Source organism: Lissotriton helveticus, chromosome 4_1 (genome assembly GCF_964261635.1).
Source record: "Lissotriton helveticus chromosome 4_1, aLisHel1.1, whole genome shotgun sequence".
NCBI lineage: Eukaryota > Metazoa > Chordata > Amphibia > Caudata > Salamandridae > Lissotriton > Lissotriton helveticus.
Window position 1 is genome coordinate 2,022,347,076 of NC_136063.1, and position 27,604 is coordinate 2,022,374,679.

At 46.9% G+C, this 27,604-nt stretch overlaps 1 protein-coding gene across 3 annotated transcripts in view; it reads right to left on the reverse strand.

Moving 5' to 3' along the window:
- The window catches only part of CD99L2 (CD99 molecule like 2), a 497,554-nt gene that overhangs the window by 39,597 nt on the left and 430,353 nt on the right, over positions 1 to 27,604 (reverse strand). For all 3 annotated transcript variants that reach the window (XM_078688659.1, XM_078688658.1, XM_078688657.1), the window contains one exon: positions 8,066 to 8,131. In XM_078688659.1, the coding sequence (XP_078544785.1) occupies positions 8,066 to 8,131 (66 nt within the window). The remainder of the gene's footprint in view (positions 1 to 8,065; positions 8,132 to 27,604) is intronic.

Genomic DNA, 27,604 nt, shown 5'->3' on the forward strand with positions numbered 1-27,604 from the left:
ACCTGGCAAATGCGGCCTCTGGGAAGCGCCCGGGGCCTCTACCACACCTCCTGGCCGGTGCTCCCGGGCCCCCACACTTCTCGCCAGTCAGGACCTTCCGCCGCGCGGGTACACCCCCACAGCCAAGCGGCGCCGTGTCAGTCCATAGAAGGCCTCCAGGGCATGCACCACCCCAGGGGCAGTCACTAGGTCGCCGCCACACCAGGAGCCGGCAGCTCCCCCGACATGTCCCTCGATGGGCCCCTTCGGCCGGCCGGGCTCCCTCCGCACCTCCCCCGTCCAGAGCGGGGGGTCACTCACCAGGACTAGGTTTCCTGGGGTCCTCGCGGAGCCCGGTCCTCGCTGCTCCACAGGTGCACCTCCGGACCCCGGCGGGCTCAGCGGCGCCTCCCCACACCGAGGCCTCCGGGACCTCTCTGCTCTCCAGGTCGCCACTCGCCGGCACCCTCAGGCCCCACCGGAGATCGCAGCTGCCCCTCGCCGCCTCCGCCGACAGCCCGCAGCCCAGGCGGTCCGATGTCAGATGACCCAGGGCGGGGCGGGGCGCAAAATGGACCTCCTCCGTCGCGGTAGGCCCCGCGACTCGCCGGGCCGGCCTCCGCAAATCGAGACCGGGGATCCACAGGCCGCAGAGCTCCGCCGGTCCCGCAGCCTCCCTGAGCGATCTCTCTCCTCGCCGACGGCACCGCGCTCCACCGCAGTGTACCGGCGACCCCCGCCACCGATTAGGGGCCGAGCTGGGCACCAGGTGCCGCGCTATTAGCTGCTTTGCCGGATCGGCGCCGGAGAGACAGGGAAAAAGCGTCCTACTCCGACGCCATCTTGGCCACGCCCCCATCGTGATATTTTTATTGTTGCATGAACATTTCAGGAGGAAAGGAAGGCGACAGCAGGTGCTTGTTAAACTTAAATACTTACAAACATGGTGAACACTACTTGTAGTTTATCATTTAGATATTTGCACCAAATGGATTGTAATCATGTTCAATTGACAAAGAGCTGTCATCATCCCCAGTTACCGGCTACAGCTCGAGCCGTGTAAACACTCGGAGTAAAAGTGTAATGCATAAATGGATATTTTAGATATGGCTCTGAAGGCGAGCCGAGGGAATCTTCCAGAGTCCAACAGACCGGAAAAGAGGTACAGAGTGCCCTGAGGTCAGGAAAAAGCCGAGACTAGACAATTCAAAGTTTTATCGGAAGCAGGAGCTGAAAGCTTGAAGCCGGTTCTGTCAGAATATGTGCGTTTCTACATAGAAAGTGTTCGCTACGACGGTACCAGGCGTGTTTAGTAGCAAAGATTACCCCAACACTATCCAGGACAGTTGATAAATATTATTTCTTATCACAAAATAGACACTACTGGCACTTTAAATTAACGTTACTTCAAGGAATTATGTTATGCGTCCGGGACTTGCCTTCCGCACACACTTACGTGCAGTGACTGCCGAGAGTCGAGAGCAGCTGCATTTTGGCCGCCCGGGCCTCCGCTTGTCTGATGCCTGGGCTCAGTGTCAGCTAAGAGCTGCAGTCAGGGGTCCTATGCCGGTTTGCTTGGCAGCGCCAAGACCACGGTGGCCCCCGAGGTGTGATCTCCTTGGGGGTCGGACTCATGCTTCATTCCAAAACCACAGGAGTCCTCATTTTACAGCGAGCGGCCTCAGTGCAGAAGGAACTGCCGCCGGTATCACTACCCATGATTGGCTGCAGTAGCTGTGACGTCAGGAAGTGCGCAATGCGCGCGGCTGCGCTGCGATTATTTCAACAATCCTGCCTAAGTGTGTCGAGCCGCAGCGCTTCACCGGCTGCTATTAGTAATTAAACAGGCCAGGGCTCAACCACAGTGCTTGCCAGCTGAGGACCACAAGCCCTAATATGCGTGACTTCGCATTTCAGTGCGGTGATGCGGACCCCCACACTAAAATGCGTTAGAATCACGCCTGAAGCGTGATACTTGGCAGGGCTGGGCCCCCCTCCGTACTCACTCAGGAACTCTCGGCCAGTGTGCTAGGCTGACGGGTCCCCTGAAGCCTGTGCCCCCCTCCCGCACTGCGGGGGCCTTTGTTACACCCCTGCTTCCAGATACCTCCGCTACACTGCACATGTCCTAGCACACACGCTACAAAAGTAGACTAGAGGGTCACGCCTTCTATTATCTGGCTCCTAAAGCGGGAACAGCCTCCCTCAACACATCAGAGCCTCCTCCTCCCTTCTTGAACTCCGCAAGAAGCTGAAGACTTGACTCTTCAACCAAGCCCTCCAGGGCGAGCCTCACACACTTACCACAAGCGCTTGGATACCCTCACGGATGATTAGTGCTTTAAAGACACACATAGCACATACATGCCAAGCCTCCAAATTCAGGCCGGAGACTAACGATTTCAAGGCTAGTCTTCCGCCTCCCGATTCCTGTATCCAACAACCCGATTCCTCGGCTGGCTTCTGCAGACAGGGACTTGTCTTGTGTGCCTCGGAGTATACACTGCCTGTAACCCACTCCTGCAGGCCAGGACACAACATTTGTGTCACTCTCTCTGCCTACCATAGCGCTCTCTCCGTGCTCCTGACTGGTAAGGGGAACAAATGCATATTTGCATTTGGTCCCAGTCTTTACAATAGACCCGATTCAGGTTTCAATAGAAGTCAATGGAAGAAATACATCCTCCAGATTATTTGAAAGATAACAGAACCCCTGGACCTCCAATTAATGGGTTCCCCGAGTACATTTTTTTCCAGTTCCACCATTGAACATCACACAAAGCAGAAGCTTGCTTGTGCTAATGTTAATCACGGTGCTTTTTCTACATTATACAAGAATGCTGTCGCACTAAAGAAACGGTGATGCGCGCGCTCACACGGGCGCAAGGGAAAGAGTGAAGAGGTCTCTACAATTCCCGGCTGGCTCTCGGTGCCCCCTTGCGGGTCTTGGGCGCTGAAGTGCGTCAGAGCCGAGGGCCGCGCGGGTGCTTTTCAATGTCTCGGCGTCGCAGGCAAACTCAGTGCTCCCGAACGCACAGTCTGTCTCCTCGACCCTTTGAATTTTTACGCTGAAAAGACTGTTTTTTTTTTACTGAAAGCGCCAGTGAGGTATTTGCTTCTGAAACAATGCAAGCCGTTCTGCAATATTTCATGTTTACACAATGCAGGGCGTCTGAATTGCTCTAGCTGCCTGCGGACCAATCACCGCGACGTAATTGCTATTTGCATAATTTACGCTCAGCCTCTTCTGCCAAAGCATCGGGAGCCAAAACCTCTGCAGGGAGTCCGCTCTCTTGCACGGCTATGGATCACAAACTGACTTTTCTCTCCTCTCCTCCCCTTCCTCTGCCTTTTTTTTCAGCTGGCTACAGCACATTTTCCCTCCGCTTCGAGTGTTTGGTCTGTAGTGGTTTGTCCTCGGAGACCTGCGGGGATGCGCTCAAGTACATGCGACCAACAACCATGAAGGGCCTGAAATGTGTAGGTCTTCGGGTTGGTGAAATGTTGTGCGTCATGTAACGTTCCATTATTGCTCTGATGTCTAGTGGCACTGGTTCGAGGATTTCAGTAGGAGAGACGTGCAAGGTAAACTTTTTAAAATAGAAACCAGCAGAATTAAGGGGATGTAAATATACTTAAACCCACAATGTATTTTAAAGGCAGACCCTTCTGCGTGTCAACTCTCTTCCAAATTATAAACAAGTCTAGATATTGAAATTACACAAGGGGGGGGGAGTTTTCTGCAGGTATTCCTTTTAAATATTTTAAAAGGTGCCTTGCCGCCTACATTACAGAACATCCTTATCCTGCCACATCCCAGGCTACTGATGTGTCCCCCACCATGAACCTGTCTATAATTGTAGGTGGGTGGGCGGGAGACGAGGGGATTAAGCTGCCACTAAGCATCGCTCTGTCACACTGACAAAGTCGCTTCCATGCATGGACGTCATTTAGGGGTGCCAGGGGTCGCTCCTGTGACCCGCTAGCTTGACCCCTGGCACTGACTTTGAGACCCCCAGCTTCAGAGGCGGTGAAATCAGTACCAGGCACACAAGGGCAGCTTATCCTTATAGACATCGGCTGGGACCCAGCTCTCCTTGTTTCCTGTCAATCTTTTTATACTAATAGTGAATAATGTTTCATTAATCACTATTAGGGTTATAAAAATGGAGTCCAAGTAGCTGAAAAATTACTTTTCCTTACAGATGAGGTAAATTAAAAGAAATGCTTTTAAATGTGTGCATGCTTGCAGGCGTTCATGTATTGGTGAATGTGTGTGTATATGTAAGAAGTGTGTGTGAATACTGTGTGTGAGTGAAGGCGAAGGGCTAAGGGCATGTGATGTTCCTTCTGCAACCCCAGGATTTTGGTGAATGGACGTCCATGCTGCCATGCACTGCCTAAGTCCATGAATTCTTGCGGGCCGGTACACGGCATAAGGGTGGGGACCCAGCAGGTGTCAACACTACAGCAACTTCTATTTTGCTGCTTCACCTGGAGCAAAGCGGGAGAACACGACAGACCAAGACCTATAATTCCACCAAATCCCGCGCGTCTAGGAAAATCCAGGGGATAAAGATTCAGGCTAAAGCTCAAAACCCACCATTTATTTTTTTTAGTTTTGGGGGTTCTGTGGTAGGCAGGGTGAAATGGGGAGGAGCTCTTTCCTCTGTAGAGACGGAAATGGGGAGGCTGTGGACCAATAAGAAGCTAATGCCTAGGTTGCGAGGAGTAATCACTTCAAAGTGAAGCTAATAGCTGGATGTTTTAATTCTGCTGGTTACATAAACTCTAATCAAAATGTACTCATCTGTATAATAGATAAATGTTTTCTGCTTTGATCAGGATAAATAAAAAAAGAATGTCCGGCGCCTTTTATTATTTCTCTGTGAGGGACACGGTCTACTTTATGGTGTAAGGTGAATCTCCAACTTGCATCCCTTGGCTCTTAAAAACACTTAGGGTATATACAAAAAGCGAGGCAGTAATAACTCTTAGTATTATTTAAAGTCCCAAGTTGGCAGGAAGGGATATACATGACACTGATCAATAAACAAAGTTGTTTTTTTTAGCCAGGAAAGCATGCAAGAAATCAGCACCTTTTAAAAATAAATGGGACATTTTAGTAATCAGACTGGGCAAATAGGGAGCACTAACACCCTCAAAAGGGAAAACCCTCTAACTCTGTCCAGCAGTATGTCTCATCCATCCTCTTTAAGTCAGTTCAGACGGTTAATAGGAGTTACATTTTGTCTAAATTATTTACAAATATCTGAAGCAGTGCGGTGTTCCCTGCAAACAACTGCAACATCACATACTCACTTTACCTTAGCTGAACAGATAGACGGATAATACCGTCCATCAATAGTAATCGAAGACTGAATGTACTCAGTGTGAAAGACTGCAAAACTATTAAACCGTCAATCCCATAATGAGAAAAATTAAACCAACTGAGATGCAATTTGTTCATCAGTTTGCTAGACTAGCTACATCCTTCTTCGCCTCAAATCCTCTCCCAACATTTTGGATTAAATCACAGAATAAAACTTCCCTCATTCTCCTGGGCAAACACACCTTCAGGGTGCTAAAACATCTACCCTTCATGCACTGTTTAGGAGCACAGATGATTGCTAAATTGTTAATATCAATGGTAACAGCCAAAATCTTGTGCAAGCGTCAAACTGAAACATTGAAGCTGTTCTGGTGTCAACTTCTAGTCAGCTCCAAAACACGTATTGGAGTCCGCAGGCTCTTTATAGTTGGTGAGCCAACCGAGTGTTATATCTGCACCCTCCAAAGGAATAAAATAGGTAATTACTGGTGTAATTTTAGTTGCAGGATACAACACATATTCTAATCCCAGCCCTTTTTCAACACATAGTTTATGCCATCAAAGCTATGCCTCTATTTGTGTCTTATTTCAATGCTATCCCTTGCAAGAAGGGATAAGCATTTCTAGAATGTTCTCTTCTCATCGTTTATCGATGATCGATGATCTTTGGAGCTCAATTCAGCCTCATTTACTATAGGACGTCTAACCACATCCTTCCATTCATTGATTTCATTTACATGGGTGCATTCATATAATTGAGTGCCATTTAGTCTTTATGGATAATGTGGCTAGAGTAAATTCATTAAAATGCACAGCAAATATAGTCATCACACTAAAATTCTTTTTTTGCCAGCCCTAGGACTTTGCTGGGGACCCTGTCAATATGAGTCGGTCATAAAACTCCACTCACGTGGAGGATGACCAGACCTTTTAGCAACAGCGTTTCCCCCCCCCCTTTTTCTTGTCCCAGTAAAATGTACAAATCTTCCTTACTACCCAGCATTCTGATATTGTTTTGATGCTACTCTGCTAATTAAGAAGACGGCAACAATATTAGGGGGGGGACTAAGTATTAGGAACGTTTTGAATTATTAAACAAACTGCTCAAAGATAAGTCAAGAAATGTATAGGGCATGGACTGTGAGCTAGTTTCTGGTCAGAAGCAGTTTTTGACAGGGTCGGAAGCCTAGGCTGAAGTTATACCAGTCACACAAGTCATCTGTAGGAAAGTTAATGCACTGTGTAGGTATGCCACTACAAACACTTTACTTTTTGTGTTCTATTGCCTTCTCTACTAAGGAGAAAGTACTGAACCAATCCTTCGTGAATGTCACAAGAGTTGGTAGAGATACTATTTGGTGGCACAGACACTGTAGGGGTATAGTGTTCAGGCAGCTATGCCCACATCTTTCGCAGCGAAAGTACCGAACACGTACCTGCATAGTCGCCATGAAAACCTTTTTTTGGTCGCATATAGATGAGCGAAAGTTTGAACTTTAATGAAAAACTCTAAATCATCGCCCTAATCAGGGATTATACCTAATTGAAGGCATTGACAGCTGACTACCTATAATATTCTACTCATTTTAGTGTTAAATGTAATATTTTAAATCTATTTTATTAATGTATTAGAACGGTATTTATTATCAGTTGAATCTATACCGACGATAACTGAATTAATCAAGTGCTGGAACATCTCCGCTGGTTCTCCATTGTAATTAATTTAAACAATAAAATGTATTTCATTTCAGTGGGTCTAGTTCTGAAGGCTACATCTGATATTTATTTAGCATTTATTGATGGAAATGCTTGCTTGTGTATTAGTGGGTAGATGGATGGATCAATTGGTGACTGGGTGAGAAAATAAGTAGATGAAGAAGTAGACCAGTGCCCAGATTCATGTAAAGATGTATGAGTGAGTAAATGGGTCCAATGGATAGTGGAATGAGTGGATGGGTTAGTGGAATGAGTGGATGGGTTAGGTGAATGTGTAAGGTGAATGAGTGAATGGATTGTTGAGAGGGTGTGTAGGTGGTGTGTAATAAAAGTTGTAATATTGTGTGTGGGGTTGTGTGTTTGAGTAGAATGTGTGAATAGACAGACGAGGCAGTGGATGTATGAGCCCAGGAGTGGATGTGTGAGCAGAAGGACAAGATGTTTTATAGATTGCAGGTGGTGGATAGATGGGTGAGAGGATGAATGAATGGGTGAGCTATACAAAAATCTTTGCTTAGTTCCACCTTCTAAGCTGCTGGAGTACAAGTTGAAAGCATTTTGACTGAATCTATAACATGGAACAACGTGCCTCCAAAACAGAGAGCTGAACCCAGCTCTGAACACTCTAAATAAAGGTTGACAATATGGTTGTTTTATGCACTTAGCACTGATTAGCTTTTCAAGTTGTACCAATGATTTTGTTCATCTATGGAAACAGGTCCCAAACAGCGACCGCATACCCCAAAGTTTATTAATGTGCACACATTATAAACTTAGCTAACGGAAAACAAAACCATAACTTGATGAGAAATCATTTTTATTTTTAAGTTACTGATACAAATTCCAGTTGGAATCCCCAGACACAAGAATAGTTTCCCATTTCTTTATAATATGATTACAAAGAAATAGTCGGTCTTCCTCCTCTTCAATACAAATTGCTATTTAGTTGGAAATTCTATGCTTTCCCGATTAACTTTTTGTATTATGATCACAAAAATTCAATTATCAACACTTAAAGCAGGTAAATGACTCACTCACCTTGGGGTTCTTCACTGACCACAGCCTCCATGTTTTCTCCCTTTACATATTCTGCGTTAAGACCTTCTGTGAAGTCAAACATAGAAAGCAAAAAAATAATTTACTGTAAACCATCAGGCTTTCCCATCATAACATGTCTGTAGATTTTCATCCCACTGATTCATAAACTTCTTTTCTTAGTTTTCATAAGTTGAAATCCTTATCTTCAACCATCTCCCCTTTTCCCATTTCATTAAAAACAGCACCTACTGAGAAAATTACACTACTGCTTCTAATCTTTCTTAGATTTCAATGCACCAGAAAAAAACAGTATTATGTCATGTTGTTAGTTCTGAACTGGGCTTTAGTGCATAAAATATCTCTCTGCGCTGTTCAATGGAAGAAAAGGAAGTGAAAAAAATACAAAGTTGCAGAAGAAGTGTGTAAGAATTTTTTGAACTAAAGTACAAATAAGCCAACTTTTTAATTTCTTGAGGGTACGTGAGATGCTCCCTTTCGTTTATTTCAGGGAGCGATTTCGAGAACTGGTTCACTCAGACATTCATGATGCATGCAACATGCAGACCATAGACATACATACACACATTTGCTTGTGATAGTAGTTCAAGGATCATGAAACATAGCTGCCAATTGGACCTACGACATTTGTGACACCTCGAGCCAGTCTGTGCTTTTAGCCAAAAGCAATTCACTTTTACCAATTTAAGCATGGGAATTAAAAATCCTGTCGTGCAGAGCACTGGCGATTAAAAGAAAATCGGTTTAGGTCAGGTCATGAGGTTAACAAACGGCTATGAAACACATAACATCTGGTTATGGCTCCAATCTGAGGCAATGTAGGAAGTAATGAGTCAACCTGGGGTCGTATTGCAGAAAGTGCCTCGGGGGCGCAATAGGGCATGTGCACACGCTTTGTGCAACCCTGTGGCACTTTGGTATTACAGAAGGGGCCGCAAACAATTGGAAGTTGTGATCACCAATATAGCTAGCGCTAGGGCATATGTAGTGCCAGCACGATTTCAAGAGGTCATTCAGTCACTAGCACAGGGGCGTGACCCCATGCAAATAAGGGAATCACCACCTCTGAACCCACCTCGTACTATGAATGTGAGTGCAGAGGCGAACATGCCTTTTGCCACAAAAAAGGGGGTGCACTTTCAGTGTACCTTCTACAGGCAGCCCTCTGTAGGGAAGAAAGGGTCTCCCATGGACCTCCCAGACATCCTCTTACAGGTGGGTGCAGTCACCCGCTGCTACCGCCTGCAAGGGGATCTCTCTTCCCTTTTCAAAGAGTAGGTGGGTACAACCTGCACTGTGAAACACAGAGCGGCTTTGAAGCAGCTGCTCCGTATTTCACTTGAATCTGCTGCCACCAGGGTGCACTTTCCCGGTTTGCAGCCAGCATACCTGTTTTAAGGTGCGTTGAGCACAAACAGGGAAAGTGGGCCCTTATCGTAATATGGGCCCTGTATGTTAAATTTCCTCATCACTGTCTCTAGAGTTGTCGCACTCCCATTAAAGAAAGTCATGATCCATGCAATTTAAAACACACATTTTCAAATTCTGGAAACCGTAACCAAATTACTTGGGAAATTTCCTCTTCTAACCCACCTATATATAGAGACAAAATGTCGCAATTCTTACACATTATGTAAAATAAAAGTGTGCATTAGAAATATGGCTAGCCAATATGGAGTTCCTTTTGCTGTTGCCATCACTGATCTGTTTTGGTTGCACAAAGAGTAGTCGCACTCAGGGTAGGCAGAATTCGGGAGTTTCACTCCACGGAATTTCTTGGAGTTGCATAAAAACTCTGCGAGAATCCGCAGAGTTTTGTGAGCGGGCGGAGTTGGCATGTTGCGCTGATTTTTAGTGCCGGGAGCTTGTCCTGTGCTACAAAATCAGTGTGAATTGCACCACATGGAGCACGGGAGGGTGCTGCTTCTTAGCTGCCGCTAGAGAAGATTTTCTATTCAAGCTGCAGCTTTCTCACCATGGTCGCGATGGCTCATGACCATCCACGTCGGGAAAATGACACTGGGTGCAGTCCTATTATCCAAAAATCACTCTAGGGGATGCTAATTCACGCTCGCCAACTTAAAGCTGATGAGCCGCATGCGAGCAATAACTCCTCCACGCACTACAACCCATGTTCTCCCATTCACTTGCCAGACAAAAGAGAAGGCAGTAGTGAGGATATTTCTCTCTTTCTTACTCCACTGCCTTTCCCTGTTTCACCTTTTATTTAGGCCACCTGAAGGACTAATGAGCCCAGTTTCCCCCACCCCCTCTATTTTGGATTGGCTTGAACCAGTGGCTCCCTACTTCCATCCTGTGCCCTCTCAGTCCTGACTGTCCACATCCCAGTTTCAGGAGATTTTGGGACTCCACATATGTATTTGTTGTTTTTTTTCTTCTGCTAAATTCCAGCAGGTACGACCTGCCAAAAGTTAACGAAGGTTGAGTAATTTTGTGCACTAGATAATTAATTACCAGGTGGGATAAACTACGCACCACTTGGAATGCTTACTTACACCTGCGTAGTCTGGGGTTTGCCTAGCAGTTGGAATCCTCAGACCTACTCATAACCAAGACCCAGCAGTGACAAGCTGCTTCATGCACACAAAAAAAATAACCAAAGCACAGTTTTTTCAGATGAAAAGCACTGTGTCATGACCCCTGAACTATTCAGAATACTCCAATCGCAGTGTGTCTACTATAAAGAGACTACTAAAATAAATTCCATCTGTCTTTCTAATTACCATCAATGTGAATCTTTGAGGCGCATCGATGTTCAGTATACAAGTACACTCATGTGAACAAAATTACTGGTAAAATCTTTTGCCAAATCACTGTGCAAGGCAGCACAACTGCGATCATATGTAATGCCCATACATTAGTGTTTACAGGCTAAGATCTTAAAGCTCAATCCAATGAAGGCTGAGAGGATCCTCTGTTGTGCCAGCTTCCCATGGCTGGAATCCTTATTTATGGTCTGTGTAGGGTGGCCCTTCCACTAATTGAGCACCTTCACCTGAGAACCTGGTATTCTTAATGCATAACTATCTGATGCTAAACACCAAGGCACAGCCTAATCATACTATCACCTTTGGCGAGCTCACAGACTTTTCCAGCCAGCAGGATCCTAAGTGAGTGGACTGCAGTCAGTGCATTGATTTAATTACACCCGGATTTTGTGAATGGTGTCTTCTTGGGCTTACTGAAGTACTTCCTGGATTGTGTGCAGACAGCACAGGATGCAGTCGACAGACTGGAGCTTGGGCAGGGACACACTTACCATATTATGCCTTCTAGCTGCACTCTAGATTGCCTTCCAAAAAGTCAAGAATGGAGTTTATGATGCTTTGAATGTATCTAAAAGTGGGGTATAGAAACTTATTTTCTCTCCCATTCTTTAAAAGAAACTAGAGTTCTAGTTTCCTGCTCAGACCATTAGGACCTCCAAGGCTAGTCTTCTTGCTGAACCTTACCTCTTCAACTTGATCCACAGGGTTGGTGATGTTCTTTCTCTTGATATCAGTTCACCTGTGAATGTTAAATCCTTTTGGATGTCTTAAATCCTTCTTGTTCCCTAAATAGTTCATGCATTTCAGTTGGGGCAGCTACAGGTTAGTAGATCCAAGTCTACGCATGGTGATTTTGTTCTTTATAAACACGTATTACATTACATTACTGTTCAATGCTTTATTTCCAAGAACGCATGTATTGTTTTAGTCTTCAGACAAATGGATTCACATTATAGTCCCACACATATTAGATTTTCCCATGTACTATATTCCCACTTAACAAATAGACTAATTTACCAGAGGCAAATTTAGTGGCCGGGCCTTACTCCAGAGGGCACATTTCCTTAAATGAATAGAGAAATTTGGCAATGCATACTCATCCTCAGAGGGCTATGCTCACTACAAATGACTTCCAAATCTAAGCCTGCAGCTTGAATCTTTATCAAAAAAGCTACAACCTACGATTTGCATTTCTATGCAATTTCTTTGATAAACTCATCCATTCTGAGAGCTTCACGTCGAAAAGTGTGGCTCGCATCAGCTGAGTTACATCTGCTTAGGGTCTTCATTAGCAACTCATTAGGGATTCTTGCACATTTATGGAGACTGGTCATTGCATACTACTGAGGAGAGAGGGCTACTAATAGAACGTAGATCCTGCAAACAGGCTGCTGCCAAGTCAAAAACAAGGCTAAGAAATTGTTCAGTACAACAAGTCGAATATTTGCATTTGCATATTTATTGTGACAATACAAATATTTTTGTATAGAACTGATGCAAAAGCTTTTTAAGACTTGGCTATTTATCCAAACATTAGTCTATGTCATGCACAAATAATTAGGTTTACATGCTGGCAAACTGATAGGATGCTAAAGTGTTGAATCTGCGCATTCCGCCAACTTCCACCTCATAACACTACTGTATGATTCGCAGTCGTTGAAAGCAATCCAGGTGAAGAGATGAGGGGGCGGATCATCAAGGTATGATACTAAGAGTTGCATGCTTTTTTCCCCACTTGTGCACTCGGCAATGCATTTGTAAACATATGCAACAGACATTACATGTGTAAAAAAAAAAAATTAATAAAATGCCAAGGTCTAAAGGAGGCATGCCTAAGTTAAAAAAAAAATAAGAACAAAACACTGCAAAAATAAATAAAAAATGAATTTAAAGCAGAAATAAAAACAGAAATTGACCTTCTATTGAGGCTGATGTGGACTACTTATTAGGTGGATGTGCAAAGAAAAATGCTATCACTCAGCAGAGTAGAGAGCAAAAGCTAAAACTGGTCGACCCATTGCTCCATGTTGTATACTGTGGTGGGCGGATGCAACACGTGAAGGACACTAAGAGAACAACAGATGAAAAGGGTTAACCAAAAGCCACTGTATCCATCTATACATGTTTTTTTGGGGGGGGGGGGGGGGGAGGGGAGAGGGCTGCAAGATAGCTATTACCATATCTAAGCAATCAGAAATGTGGAGTCTTATAACTGGTGTGCAGATTTCCAATTGTTTTATGACTGGCTTGAGGCCTTTCTAGAGAAAGATGCTTTCTCTTTGCTTGAAGAGCCCAGTTTACAAGTTACTCAGATTCCCCAAGCAGTAGAAGAAAGTCTGAAATGGACAGCAACCCCCTTCTAGTTATGTAGCCGAAGAAAGACACAAAAAACAAGCCATTCTGAAAGCCACCGGACATCTTAAGTGGTAGCATACTTAATCTGAAGCTGGCCAGCACCTTTCCAAGTCAGCACCATTGAAAGCACGACTTTTTACAAGGAATGTACCTCATTACTTCGAATGTATTACTTCCAAAATGTACTAGTCCGAAATGTTTACTTTTCAATTCGTTTTTTTCTCTTTACAAGTTTTTTTTTATAATTTCAAATTTCTGTTTAATTTCACTTTCGGTTTTCTCTTGCAGGGGTGTAACTGGCGTACCGCCTATTTAACTTACTTCACATTTCTTCTGTCTGTTTTTGTTTTTTACTCAGTTCCCCCATCTTCTCAGCTTCCTTTCACATTTTTTTTTAATCAAATCAAAACTTTTATTTGCATTTTAGATATACGACATATGCATAACAAGGTCAAAAATAGTCTTTAACAGTGCATTTTTCATAATGAAAGAACACATGAATGTAAACACTTTGTCCAAGCCAAGCATTGCTCTGGCCTTAGCCACCTGTCATGTACCGGAGTCAATTGCCACCCAAGAAGGACATTCATGTTATTTCTATAGGCCTGTTTCTGCAGTGCCCCAATATTTTCTGATGGTTCCTTGATCATACCCTACTCTGTAGTCAATTCCCCTGGCTCAGCACTTAAGTTCTGGGACGTGGAGGGTGAGGCGAGAGGGTCAGCGTTACACCATGTCTCTCCTAGCCACGATATGATGCAGCCTATATTGAGGAATGAATTTACATATCTATTTGCGTCTACGTCAGAAAGGATGTTAAGTAGCACAATTTGTACTAAATGCTTGAGCGACCATCCAGTGGTCTAAGCCAGTGTTTGGCGACACAGTCTCAAAACATAAAGTCTCTACAGATAGGTATTGTGTGCAGCAAAGTATACCCTCTGCAGGAGCTCTCTGGAGAGGAGTCGAATTGGAACGTCTAGTTTGGTACATGTCATGCAAGTGCAGTGAAGGTACTTATACTGAAATAAATTGAATTCCATTGCAGTGCCTGCCTCTCCAAAGACCAACAGGTCCTCATGGCAGTCGACTGATGATAGGGGCGCAATATCAGTCTCCAATCTACCCAGGGGAACAGAAAAAGAGTCCATGGTGACAACTACTAATGACCTATACATTTGTGAGATTTTGTGTCTAAGTCAGCCATTAATAATTTGTCTAAGTCACCCATTAATAATTTGTCTAAGTCGCCCATAAATAATTTGTCTTGCAGCAGATTTAAGTCGTGGACATCTGCCAGATTATCTAAGAGGAGAAAGAGAGAATGGATGAATCATTGGTATCAGAAGATGCAGTCTGAATCCCTTGTGGAGGCCTATAAGAGTGCACAGCACATGGAACACCACGTCTCCTAATGTATTCAAGTCATCTGGGAAAGTGAATCCCTCTTAGCATAGAGAGATTGATAATAATCAATTTGGGTGTTGGGTGCGGGTTCTCCCGTAATTCTTGCACCTCAACAATTTACCTCAACTGAACGCCCACGCATTGATGAATCTGAGATGGCGGTGAACCTCAATGTCATGAGGCAATGTGTCCCCGAGATAAGGCCCCTCCCAAAACATCAAAATATAAATAATGCAGTCAATTAAGTAAAAGGACCCACTCAGTAACAAAGTTCTAGATCAGCGGAATAAATGTAAGGTTTACACAATTCAAAACATGTGGTACAGACTAATTGTCATGAAGGCTCTCAGCCAATAGAACATTACAGAGAAGTGCAAAATCATACATTTTCTAAGTCCCGTGTGGGCAGCAAAATCATTAGAGAAAAGGACATCAACCCTAGTAGAATAGGGAAGTCTTCTGGCTCAACCCCAAAAACAGGTATCTATGTAGATAATCTTCTCATAGGACAGAAAAGAAAATGCCAATTCATCATGATGAGTGCAAATGTATCATTTCATTAGGAAATCAGAACAGAGTTTCACTAAGCAGCATACTGCCTTAGCACCATACCACTACATGAATAGTTATCCTGCCCGCTCTATGCTAATGCCATCCGGAGATGGTAGAACAAACTAGGTAAATGAACAACAGCAAGTTATTGAGAATGAATAGAGCACAGTGAGCCTAGGAAGGACCATGGCATAATTTACTGTTTTTTTGTGATCAAGCTAGAAAATTGCTTCAAGAACAACACAAACAATGCCAGCAGAAATAAACAAACATGATTCCGCCTGACTGTGTGCTGCAGGAATAAACAGTGAAATGTGTAGTGGGAAAACAGAGAGACATCCATTTCAGAAAACGTGGCTGCCAGGATTCTATCGAGTCAGGAAAACACTCTACTGCATGGAAACTCGTAAAACAAATAATAGCACAATATCAGTATGTATATGCGAAAATAAGTATACTACTTCATATATGCACATTGTTAAAAATGTACAAAAATATAAATGCACAAAAATCCTTAATATCAATCAAAGCCCACGCTACAGCTCGGCTAGTGGTCCTTTTAATTTTCAACTTGGGGTGATGATCTGCCTTTCAATCTGGTTTTAGTTTGTCTCATATGGACAACCAATGAAGAAATTTCTTGTCTTTGTTCACCCACTCGTAAAAGCAGAGAGTCTACCGAGCTCTAATTGATTATGACATAAAATGTAACCTCCTCCTTTGCAAATTCCCTGAACTTCAAGTCTGTAAACCACCAATCTCCACCTCCTGCCCTACCTCCCTCTTCTACTTATAGCCCAGTATTGGTGCCAGAGGAGAAGGATCAGGGAGGCCTCGGGCCAGGATGTTTGTGTATTGAACTTTGTGGCGGTCCAGTAAGGGTATCAGGAAATAGTCAATACTCAAGAAGGGCCTAAGTGCCTCAGAATAGAAAGTGAATTCTCATTTGTCATAGTAAACGTGACACCATAATCTGCCTAGACCCATGGATTTAAGACAACCATGTGGCCTGTAGTGTGCAGCACTGTGTGATATGTAGAGTTCCCAACCCAGAACCCCCTTTAAAACCACCTCCCTCTATCAGTCTGCCAGGTGGGGTTTGCGTGAGAATGGATGTAAAGGTTTCCGGGAATGCTACTGTGCTTGGGGGAGAAGTGTAAATATTTACTAATGCTGCTTGTGCATGCCTACACCCTCCACAACATGGGACTAGAATACCTGAACAACCCCCTGACCTTCCACCAGCCACCTGTAATCTGCCACCACTGTCCCTCTCATCCATCGTACCTGAGCCAGAGGACACTCCTTCCACCTTGCAGCCAAAGCCTGGAACGACCTCCCCATCCACCTCCAAACATCTACCTCGCTCGCAGACTTCAGGAGTACACTCAAGACCTGGTTGTTCGACTAGCTCCACCTTACGCATGCGCCTGGATACCCCTAGGGGTGATTAGCGTGCTCTACAAGTTCCAATTGATTGACTGAATGTCAGAGGCAACCATTGTAGAAGTCCTCAAGTGGCAATATAGCATCCTAGTCTCAAACATCTGGAGTGGTTGAAATGGGACATTGCATGCAAACAGGATGGCAATCCTCTTCAGCCACATGAGAACCTTGTGTGCTTAACAGTTGCAAAGTCATATCGGGCTAGGAAGTTTCATTTTGTCCCCATCAAATGTATTTCTCATAATAGAAGGATGTCAGGGGTGTACTGTATAATGCTAAAAGAACAATTGATGGGACAGAATGCAGAACAATGTCATATATACACCCCAGCACAGAGATATGGGCCTAAATCTATCGTTTTTTTGCTCAACATGCCATTCCAGTTTGGACCTCATTAGCCAGTATACCTAGACTCCAGTGGCATGGAGAGCACAGGGTGTACTGCATGGCTGCCATTAGGACTGCCCCAACTTTGATTTTTGAATTTGTCTGGGAGACTATTCCATGTCAACAACTAGATCACACAAGCTTGGACATCCTCACTTCTCTGCCATTTGCCAAGCTTCATTAAGGTGTTCAATGATGTATTGTAGTGTAGTTCCTATTATCCCAATAGGCTCTGCGCATTGGAATAATATCTTCAATAGTATAGACGTAGGACTGTGGTTAACTAGGTCTTCTACTGACGATATTAGACTTAAAGTTATGTGTGCCAGCTAGCTCAGAGTTCACTAGAAACTTTCTCGAATAGGCAAGGAGGAGTTTAACCTCCCTGGATAGACAAGAAGGGATTTAGTTTCTGACAACCATAGAAAATGACAACTTTGCTCTCCCCTAATCAAGAGTATATCTCTAGAGTCGTGTGAAAACAAAAGACAACTATTTTACTCAGCCAGTACGTGCATTCTTAGTTTCACCAGTTTGTAGAGAAATAAGAGATGGGCGTGGTTCAATAAAAAGATGTTATTTATTGATCAGTCTCTTTTCTCATGCAAGAGAAATGAATCGCTATTATTGCAATACTTATAGTTAAGTAAAGTGCATACAGTAAAAACAGAATTATAAAATAATACTGTAAAAGCATTTATATCTTAGCCATATGATACTTAAAATGGATAAAAGATATACATACATATATACATTGACTAATCGTTCTCAACTGGTGCTTCTAACTACGCCTACCTTGGGTGGGAGTAAATAAGCAGCAGTTTAAGTTAAGTTCGTTTTGCCAAGAATCTGACTCAAGAATTCTCTGTAAGGGGTTAGTCAGTTCAGTACCTGGGATTTAGAAGGCTGGAGGGTTGGTATCTTTGTCTCGGGACTCGATATCCCAGTTACCCGCGAGGGCGGCTGGGAACGCCGGAGGCTGGATTTCTCGGCAGGAGTAAAAGCCAGCGTCTCTCTCAGCACGTCAAAAGGGAGGGGCAGCGTCCGTGGGCTTTTCTGCATCAGCTGGGCTCTCCGGCAAGTAGCGCTGCTCCAAGCTCGTCACCACCGTGTCTTAGCTTAGGGCAGCGTCGGTATATTTATACCTGAAAGGTGCCGTGTTTGACGTAAGGATGGACATAAGACATCAGCAAGAATGTCATAAGGACTGGTCGTTCTTACATTCTTTACAGGAGTTCTCGAGCGAAATCAAAACAATAGCTGCGGGGGATTTCCCAGGTCTGCTGGAGGTTTGATTTGTTTTGAGAACTCGGTGTGCTTTCTAGGGGGCTGGAGGGATAGTGCTTGCTTAATGTGACAGCATGCGCTATGACCTAATCTGAAAACGGGTTTCTGTGCCGGTGTATGGACATTAGTGAATTAATAACCGGACAAGGGTCAGAAATAGGAGTATCAATATAGGTACCTAGATAAACACACTACACCCACTCCACGATTTTATGTACATATTTACTAAACTAAGCAATAGTAAACATAACTAACAGTGCATGTGCATACCGAACCACCCAAAAAAATAACTTTGTTTGTTTTGAAAAATGGCGTATGCAAAATGCACGAAATGAGTATAGGTACTGTATGCATTCAAGCAGTATAATCATTCAAAAAGGAGTTGCACATTGTATATCAGCATGAATGAGTTGCGAAATTACACATGAAATGGCTCTTGATACAGAAAAAAGTTGCGAGACCATCTCATCACATATAAGCACAATTAATTGCATATAAACTAGAGGTTGAGGTAATGTAACGTCTCTAGAATTCCTAAGAATAGAAGCTCTGTTCTCTAAGAATAGTTTTACTTTAAGCAGAAGATAAGTGCAAAAAAGGTAAATATTTTGGAATTGGAATTTTTTTTTTTCGATATTCAGGGGGGAAGAGAAAAAATAGTTCACAGTCACTTTGTTTTCAAAAGACTGAAGGCCAAATTCAGAGTTCAGGGCGAGCCGTGTGCAAGTTTGTTTAAAATCATTCTCTCTGTTCCGGTGAAAACATCATTTCAGACAGATTTTCGAAAAAACAGTCTACAGCTTCTGGTGAAAGTTCGACTAGGTTGGAAAATGTCGCTACCATGCAGTCATGCGCATGATTGCTTTCAATGATGGTTCGATCAGAACTGCTTACAGAAGGTTGTACCTGGTCGATGCTGCCTTCATCTTGTACTTCACTACTCTTCAATCGTAGTGGTGAAGTCTCCACGAATGCCGTCATCAGTAGCCGCTGGGGACAGCACAATGCATGAGCCTTTACTGGACCCAACAAAGTATCTGCATCCAATGGTACTTCTGATTGTAGTGTAAGACAGGTGTCCAACACGCATTCTTCGCCGCATAGCATGCACCTTAATGCACAAGTTACTACTTGTGTAACGATATATCTGTAAGAGACATTAGTTAGTATTAGATTCCTTACCTTAGAATATCCCCAGGCGTCAGACTGGATCCGGAAATTTTTGCGTAGCAGTACCCTTGCGCGTCGGTAGGCGTCGTCTGCGGCTCCGCGTCCGTCGTCGGCGTCGTGGGCGCCGTGATGACGTCGTCGGAGTACTTAGACGCCGCCTCCGCGTGCTGACGTCAGTTCTTAGACACAGCTTTTCCGCGCCAGAAACGCAGAGCCATGTTAAAAACCAACACTGGTGCCATTGAAACTAGGGCCCTGAAGGGGACAACCCTAACCCTAGATATTGGTTCGCAGAACGGGGAGGATCGGTAAGGAATCTAATACTAACTAATGTCTCTTACAGATATATCGTTACACAAGTAGTAACTTGTGCATCTGAAAGAGACACGTTAGTATTAGATTCCTTACCTTAGAATAGATACCCCAGCAATACCAACCCCGGTGGTGGGTCTGCGAACCAATAATCACACCAGAAAGTCCTGGAGGACGGAACGGCCAAAGAAGCCATCCCTCCGGACTTGACCATCCAGGCAGTAGTGTCTCGCAAATGTGTGCAGCGATGCCCACGTAGCTGCCTGACAGATGTCTTGCAAGGGCACACCCCTGCCCAGGGCAGTGGTGGTCGCCATCGCTCGGGTAGAATGAGCCCGCAGTCCAACCGGGGGCTCCTTCCTAGCCAAGGAGTAGCATGCCTGGATACACAGGATGATCCACCGGGAGATGGTCCTCTTGTGCACCGCTTTCCCCTTCTTAGCGCCCACGTAACCAACAAAGAGTTGGTCATCCACCCGGAACTGGCGTGTGCGATCCAAATAGAATGAGAGCGCACGTTTTGGGTCCAGACGGTGGAGCCGCTCTTCCTCTTTAGAGGGATGCGGTGGCGGGAAGAAGGTAGGCAAGGTGATGGACTGCCCGATGTGAAAGGCCGTGACAACCTTGGGCAGGAAAGAAGGTTTGGTACGAAGCACCACTTTGTCCGGATGGACAAAAAAGAAAGGTGGAGTACAAGACAGAGCCTGGAGCTCACTCACTCTCCTGGCAGAGGTGATGGCAACCAGGAAAGCAGTCTTCAAAGTCAGAAGGCGAAGAGGACAGTTGTGAAGTGGCTCAAAGGGAGCGCACATCAGAAAAGTAGGAACCAAGTTCAAGTCCCACTGAGGCATCACAAACGGAACAGGAGGAAACGTGTGAGTGATGCCCTTAAGAAATCTGTTAACAATAGGGGACTTGAACAAAGAAGGCTGATCAGGTAGCCTGAGAAAGGCTGAAAGGGCAGAAAGGTAGCCCTTGATAGTGCCCAGAGCAGAGCCCTGCTGGGCAAGAGAAAGAAGGAAGAGAAGAACCTCAGAAAGAGGGGCAGAAAGTGGATCCACAGCCTTTGCTGTGCACCATGCCACAAATCTGTTCCACCTGCAGGCGTATACCGACTTTGTGGAGGGACGCCTGGCTGCCAGAATGATGTTACAGACTTCAGGAGGCAAGACAAATGGCCTCAACTGTCGCCGCTCAATCTCCAAGCATGGAGGTGGAGACTGGACAGGTTCGGGTGGAGGACCGTCCCCTGCTGCTGCGACAGAAGGTCCTCCTGAAGAGGCAGACGAACCGGGGGATCGACTGACATACTGAGTAGCTCTGGATACCAGTACCTTCTCGCCCAGTCCGGAGCCACAAGGATGACTTGGGCCCGGTCGCGCTTGATCTTCTTCAGCACTCTGGGCAGAAGTGGTATAGGCGGAAAGGCGTACAACAGACCGCAACTCCACTCGTGACGAAAAGCGTCTCCGAGCGAGTGCCGCCTTGGAAATTCCAACGCGCAGAACTGATGACATTGCGCGTTCTCTTCGGTGGCGAATAGATCTAACCAAGGCTCTCCCCATCGCTGAAAGAGGCCTTGCGCCACGTCCGAGTTCAGACGCCATTCGTGATCCATCATGCACCGACGGCTGAGCTCGTCCGCCCTGGCGTTCAGAGAACCTGCCAGGTGTTGAGCCACCAGGGTCACGCCCTGGCGTTCCAGCCATTGCCAAAGGCGAAGAGCCTCTTGACAAAGGATCCAGGACCCCACCCCGCCTTGTTTATTGCAGTACCACATGGCGGTGGTGTTGTCCGTGAACACCTGCACTACACTCCCCCAGACAGAGGGGAGGAATGCCTTCAGTGCTAGACGAATCGCCCGTAGCTCCAACAGGTTGATGTGGAGCCGGGCCTCCGCCGGAGACCAGAGGCCTCTGATCTCCGCCTCTCCCATGTGGCCTCCCCAGCCCTGGAGGGACGCGTCCGTCACAACTACGTGCTCCGGTTGGGGAAGGGAGAGGGATCTGCCGCTGACCCAATCGCGGTCCGTAAGCCACCACTGCAGCTGTCTCGCAGTGCCCTCCGAGATCAGGACGTGGTCGGAGAGGTTGCCCTGATGCTGGGCCCACTGAAACTTCAGGTCCCACTGCAGAGCCCGCATCCGCCACCTGGCGTGATGCACCAGCAGGATGCAGGAGGCCATCAGCCCCAGAAGCCGCAGCATCAACCTGACCGAAACCCGGGATAACGGCTGAAAGATGGGAATCAGAGCCTGAATATCCCGGACCCGCTGTTCGGGCAGATAAACCCGAAACCGCGCCGAGTCCAGAACCGCTCCGATGAAGAGGAGCTTCTGAGAGGGACACAGGTGTGACTTCGGCACATTGATGGAGAACCCCAGCTGGTGCAGGAGGTCTGCCGTCGTCTGGAGGTGGCTGACGACTGTCTGGGGCGAGCCCGCCTTCAACAACCAGTCGTCGAGGTAGGGGAAGACTGAAACCCCTAACCTGCGCAGATGAGCTGCGACCACCGCCATCACCTTCGTGAACACCCGTGGGGCGCTGGTAAGGCTGAAGGGGAGCACGGTAAACTGAAAATGCTCGTGGCCCACCATGAATCGCAGGTAGCGCCGGTGGGCAGGCAGGACGGGGATATGAAAATAAGCGTCCTGCAAGTCCAACGCTACCATCCAGTCTCCTGGGTCCAGGGCAGCCAGGACCTGAGCCAGTGTCAGCATCTTGAACTTCTCCTTCCGGAGGAAGCCGTTGACGTTCCGTAGGTCCAAGATAGGGCGTAGGCCCCCTTTGCCCTTCTTGGGTACCAGAAAGTAGTGGAAGTAGCAACCACACCCTACTTCTGGCCCAGGAACGCGCTCGATGGCCCCCTTGGCCAAGAGGGCCGTAACTTCCTCCTGCAGAAGTCGCAAGTGATCCCCCGATACACGGTGGTTCTGCGGTGGCATGGCTGGAGGAGTCGCCTCGAAGGGGAGGGAGTAGCCCCTTCGGACGATTTGCAGCACCCACCTGTCCGATGTGACAGTGCGCCAGTGAAGGTGGTGATGGCGAACCCTGCCTCCCACTGGCGTCACATGGGCCTGAAAGCACGGACTAGGAGGGTTTAGAGGCGGATGATGCGGGGGAAGGTGTGGACTGACCTCGCCGCTGCCCCCGACCACCTGGACGGCGGTTCCCAAGGCCGCCACCGCGTTGGGTATTGCCCTGCGGTGCGTGGCTGGCAGCACGTGTGGGCGCACCCCTTCCGTGGCCACGAAAGGAGTGATAGGCAGCCGATTGCTGGCGCTGGCCCGAGAGGCCTAAGGACTTGGCCGTAGCCCTGGAGTCCTTAAAACGCTCAAGCGCATGGTCTGCCTTGTCGCCAAAGAGGCGACGGCCATCGAACGGCATGTCCATAAGCGTGCTCTGGACATCTGCCGAGAAGTTGGCGGACCTCAGCCAGGCGTGGCGTCTGACCGCCACCGTCGTTGCCATCGCTCTACCCAGCGAGTCAGTGGTATTCAGCCCACACCGGATGGAATATTTGGCTGCGTCCCGGCCCTCCACAAGGGCTTGGCCGAGTTTGGCCCGTACCTCCAACGGACACTCTGGCAGCACTTCCGCGACCTTATCCCACACAGAGTGGGTGTAACGTCCCAAGAGGCAGGCGGTGTTAGAAGACCGCAGGCCGAGGCTAATTGATGAGAAGATCTTCTTCCCATACTGGTCATACCTCTTGGATTCCCGGTCCGGGGGAGCGGACGGGAATGCGGTCTGGCAATTGGAGGCCTGGATGACCAGGCTCTCAGGGGTAGGGTGGGAGGACAGGAAACATGGGTCGCCCGGGGCTGGGCGGTGGTGTCTGGCCACGTTCCTATCTACGGGCGAACCCGTAGCGGGCTTGGACCAAGTGCCCAGCAGAACGTCGGTCAAGGCCTCATTAAAAGGCAGCAGAGGCTCGGCCGAGCTTGACTGCAGTTTAAGGACCTCAGTGAGGAGGTTAGTCCTCACGGCCGCGACGGGGAGCTCAAGGCCCAAGGCCTTGGCAGCCCTCATCAGCACCACACTATAAGTTGCCCCCTCCTCCGATGCCACGGAAGGAGGGGAGACAAAACCAGTGTCTGGAGAGGTGTCCAGGCCACTGGCCTCCCCAAGGTCTCCTGTCCAGTCCTCATGAGACTGACACTCCCTGGTCAGAGGGTCCTCAGACCCCTCCCAGTCCTCTTCATCACCCATCTCCTGAAATTCAGGGTTCTCAACCAATGGGGCCTGCTCGTAGAGAGAGAACTCTCCAACCGGCGTCTGGAGCGGCGCCCATCGGGGCCGTCCCGACGCCGGAACAGGAACGAAGGTGGAACCGGGGCCGGCACCGCCCGAGGCCGGCGCCGGAGGCGACACCTGAGGGTCCGATGCCGGGGAGGTCGTCAGATCCACCGGCGACGAACCAGATCCCGAAGGAGGACCAGCAGCATCCTGCGGCGCCGGGCCCGAAGGCGCCGGCGGCGTCGGAACAACTGGACCCCTCGGCGCCGGGCCCGAAGGCACCGGCGGTGTCGGGATAACGGGGACCTGCGGCACCGGGCCCGAAGGTGTCGGCGGCGTCGGGGCCAAAGCACCCGACGGGGCCGACCCGCTAGGGCCCCCAGACGGGTCCGCTGGGCCCGAAGGCGCCGCGGAGCCCGTCGGAGGAGAGAGTTTCCTCATGGCCATGAGGAAGCGCTCGACCTCCTCCGGCGTCGCGTTCAGCCCAGGGACCGGAGGGTGTGGAGCTGCACGCGGCGCCCGCGACTCCGACGGAGCCGCGTGGGCGGTGTCACCCGAACCCCCGGCCGCATCGCGCGAGCGTCGGGGAGAGTCCGAGGAGCGATGACGCCGCTTGGACTTCTTGTGCCTCTTACCTGACGACGACTTCGACCCGGAGGAGTGCGGCCTACTCTCGGAGCTGTGATGGCTCCGAGCCCGCGACCTGTCCCTCGACCTCCCATGGGATCGGGACCTCTCACGGCGCGGGGCCGACTGCCCGGAGTTCGAGGCGCCTACGGGACCGCTCCCGCCTGGTTTTCGAAGAGAGGGCCCGGCAGTCGGAGCAGGCCTTGTCGTCGTGGTCGACGCCCAAACACGACAAACAGACGCGGTGAGGATCCGTGACCGACATCAGCCGGTCGCAATCATCACAAGGTTTGAAGCCGGGCATCCCTAAAGGCACCGTGTCGGAGTCGAGAGACTCGAAATAGGACCAAAAAGGATCAAAAAAGTTAGTCAAAAAGTGACTAGGGTTACTGCTTTTTCCAGATCTGCGCTTGCTGGCGCGCAAAAAAGAAGAACTGACGTCAGCACGTGGAGGCGGCGTCTAAGTACTCCGACGACGTCATCATGGCGCCCACGACGCCGAAGACGGACGCGGAGCCGCAGACGACGCCTACCGACGCGCAAGGGTACTGCTACGCAAAAATTTCCGGATCCAGTCTGACGCCGGGGGATATTCTAAGGTAAGGAATCTAATACTAACGTGTCTCTTTCAGATACAGGCATAACACAATTCTGCCAGATGGGTCTGAATGAAAGAAACCAGGTCATATTTAGATCTCTTAGCCGGGCTAAGCCAAGGACTTTAGTTATGCGGTCCCGGTAGCGGATAGCTAGGATCGTTTCTTCCATTGTTGCTGGAGTCTTGTCTGTGACATGGTTTGCCATAACGAAGCAAGAGTAGCAAGAATAAAACGCCTGCTACGAGTCCCAACAGGAGTGGAAGTCCGCCAAAGATGGAATGGACGAAATTTGGAAAAATACCCAGGATCGCTTTGAATGGGGTTAAAGCTCCTGAAAAAACTGTCTTAAATACACTTGCGATACCACTTGTATCAGAAATATTTAAGATTTCGTTCAGCATTTCTGCGAAGTGTAGGGAGCAATTTGTTGATAACATTGAATGAATCTCTGCCGTTGTCCTTGCAACTTGGAGATCATACGTTTCTTTTGATGACGTCAACTGAGTTGGCTTCTGTAGGAGCACAGTCTTCATTCTGCTTAAAGTATCAATTCGAATAGAAGAGATTTTTAAACTGGGCCATAACCTTCCCTCCCTGTCTGGAGCATCATTCGGGAACAATACTCTTTCACAGCACATGACCCTGGAAGTCACGCTTACAAGACAAGGTTTTCCTGGCAGCAAGCCACAACATCTGTGATCTACAATTAGAATGTAACTCCCGTTCGAAAGTCTTCTAAAGAATGGTTCTATTTGTGTTGCAGGTGTGCCTAACTGGTGACATGAAAGGTTATTTGAAGTCCCTTCACAGGCCCCATGCAAACTAATACTCTGACACAGAAGTATGCCACTTAGTGATTTTTCACAATTATTACCACTAAGAAATAAACTCTGTCCGTTATTACTGACACATGTGTGTGTATAGGGCAAGTTCCATGTGGACTTAATGTATCCTTTACCCAACCTTTCATACTGGCCTGCCTGTATATATTTTTGGCAGTATTGAAACTGGAAAGTTGTTATCGGTATATTTATTATCCCATGTATTATCCATTCAATGACAGGTCGTTCTGACATTGTCAATGGTAATCTCTCAAGTTTTTCAATGCTCAGAATTGTATAGTCAGCACCCTTTTGTGCCAAACTGATTTGTTTATCAGTAAGGTTAAAGATATTAAATAGTGACGTTGTGTTGATTAGACGCCAAGGCACATAGCCTGAACGCAGATTTTGTAACGTCCAGCCAAGCTGTACAATAGAACGTAATTGAGACTGACCGTGTTGCAACATCAGTAAGTCTTGTTCTATTATATCGATTGCAGAAGATACAATACTGTCCAGTGAATATATTCTGGAAGACAGAGTCATTAACCCATTGTCTACAACAGAAAGTGATTTTTCCAAATTAACACGGTCAATTTCCCGTATTTTTTCTGCTGTCTCAATTTGAGTTACTTTCCAAGCTTCGTTGTAAGCTGCATATATAGAGGCCGCTATGAAACGTTTTAGATGCTGTTTGCGTGGTCCCATGATGAAATCACGCAAGTCAGCACCTTCTTTAAGTAAAGTTAAGTGTTGCTTAATTTCTGAGTGTGGATGTATGTAGCCATTGAAGGCAGAGTTTCCCCACACTGTAAGTGGTTACAATCCCTGGATGTTGTCTCTGGGAGTATCTTGGGTCTGGCCGGGTCAATGTGAACCCCTGTATTTTGTTCAGGAATCTGTCTTGACAGTTATTTGTGTCTGTGGGCCAGATCAACCATTGTTTCCAATCAGCATGTGTTCTGTTTTGGTTTAAAATATGGGATACGTCTATCTCAACCTCCGTAGTGCTATTACTGTTAGGTGTTGGTTTTGGAAGAGACGGTTTATTTAAGTCTTTAATTTTGGCTAGGCCAAGACAGGATGTCTGTTGAATTGTATCATTCAAAAATATAATTTGTTCTGGGATCATGCAGACTCTAAATAATGATTCTATACCTTGCACTTGCCAATCTTTTGTGCCCCAGATCGTTTTTGTTTCAATGTTATTGTTCGAGAAATCAAAACCGAATGTATTCATTTTTTCAAAGAATGAGTCTGAATATATCAATTTTGTGTTTGTAAGCATGGTTTTCACTCCTGTCTTATTTAACAATTTGAAATAAAATGATTCTGCATTACTTGCGTTGAACCCTGAAAAGTATGAATATTTATCAAAAAATGTCTTTGAACTGCCTTTTGGTGGAGTCGCACAATGTTCCCATTGGTTAAATTTTAAAACATTTCTAGGTTGAGTAGATTTATGCAGATAATTGGTTACCATAATGGTTGTAACAAAACATTTGATCGTAATTAGATGAACCTTGCAAAT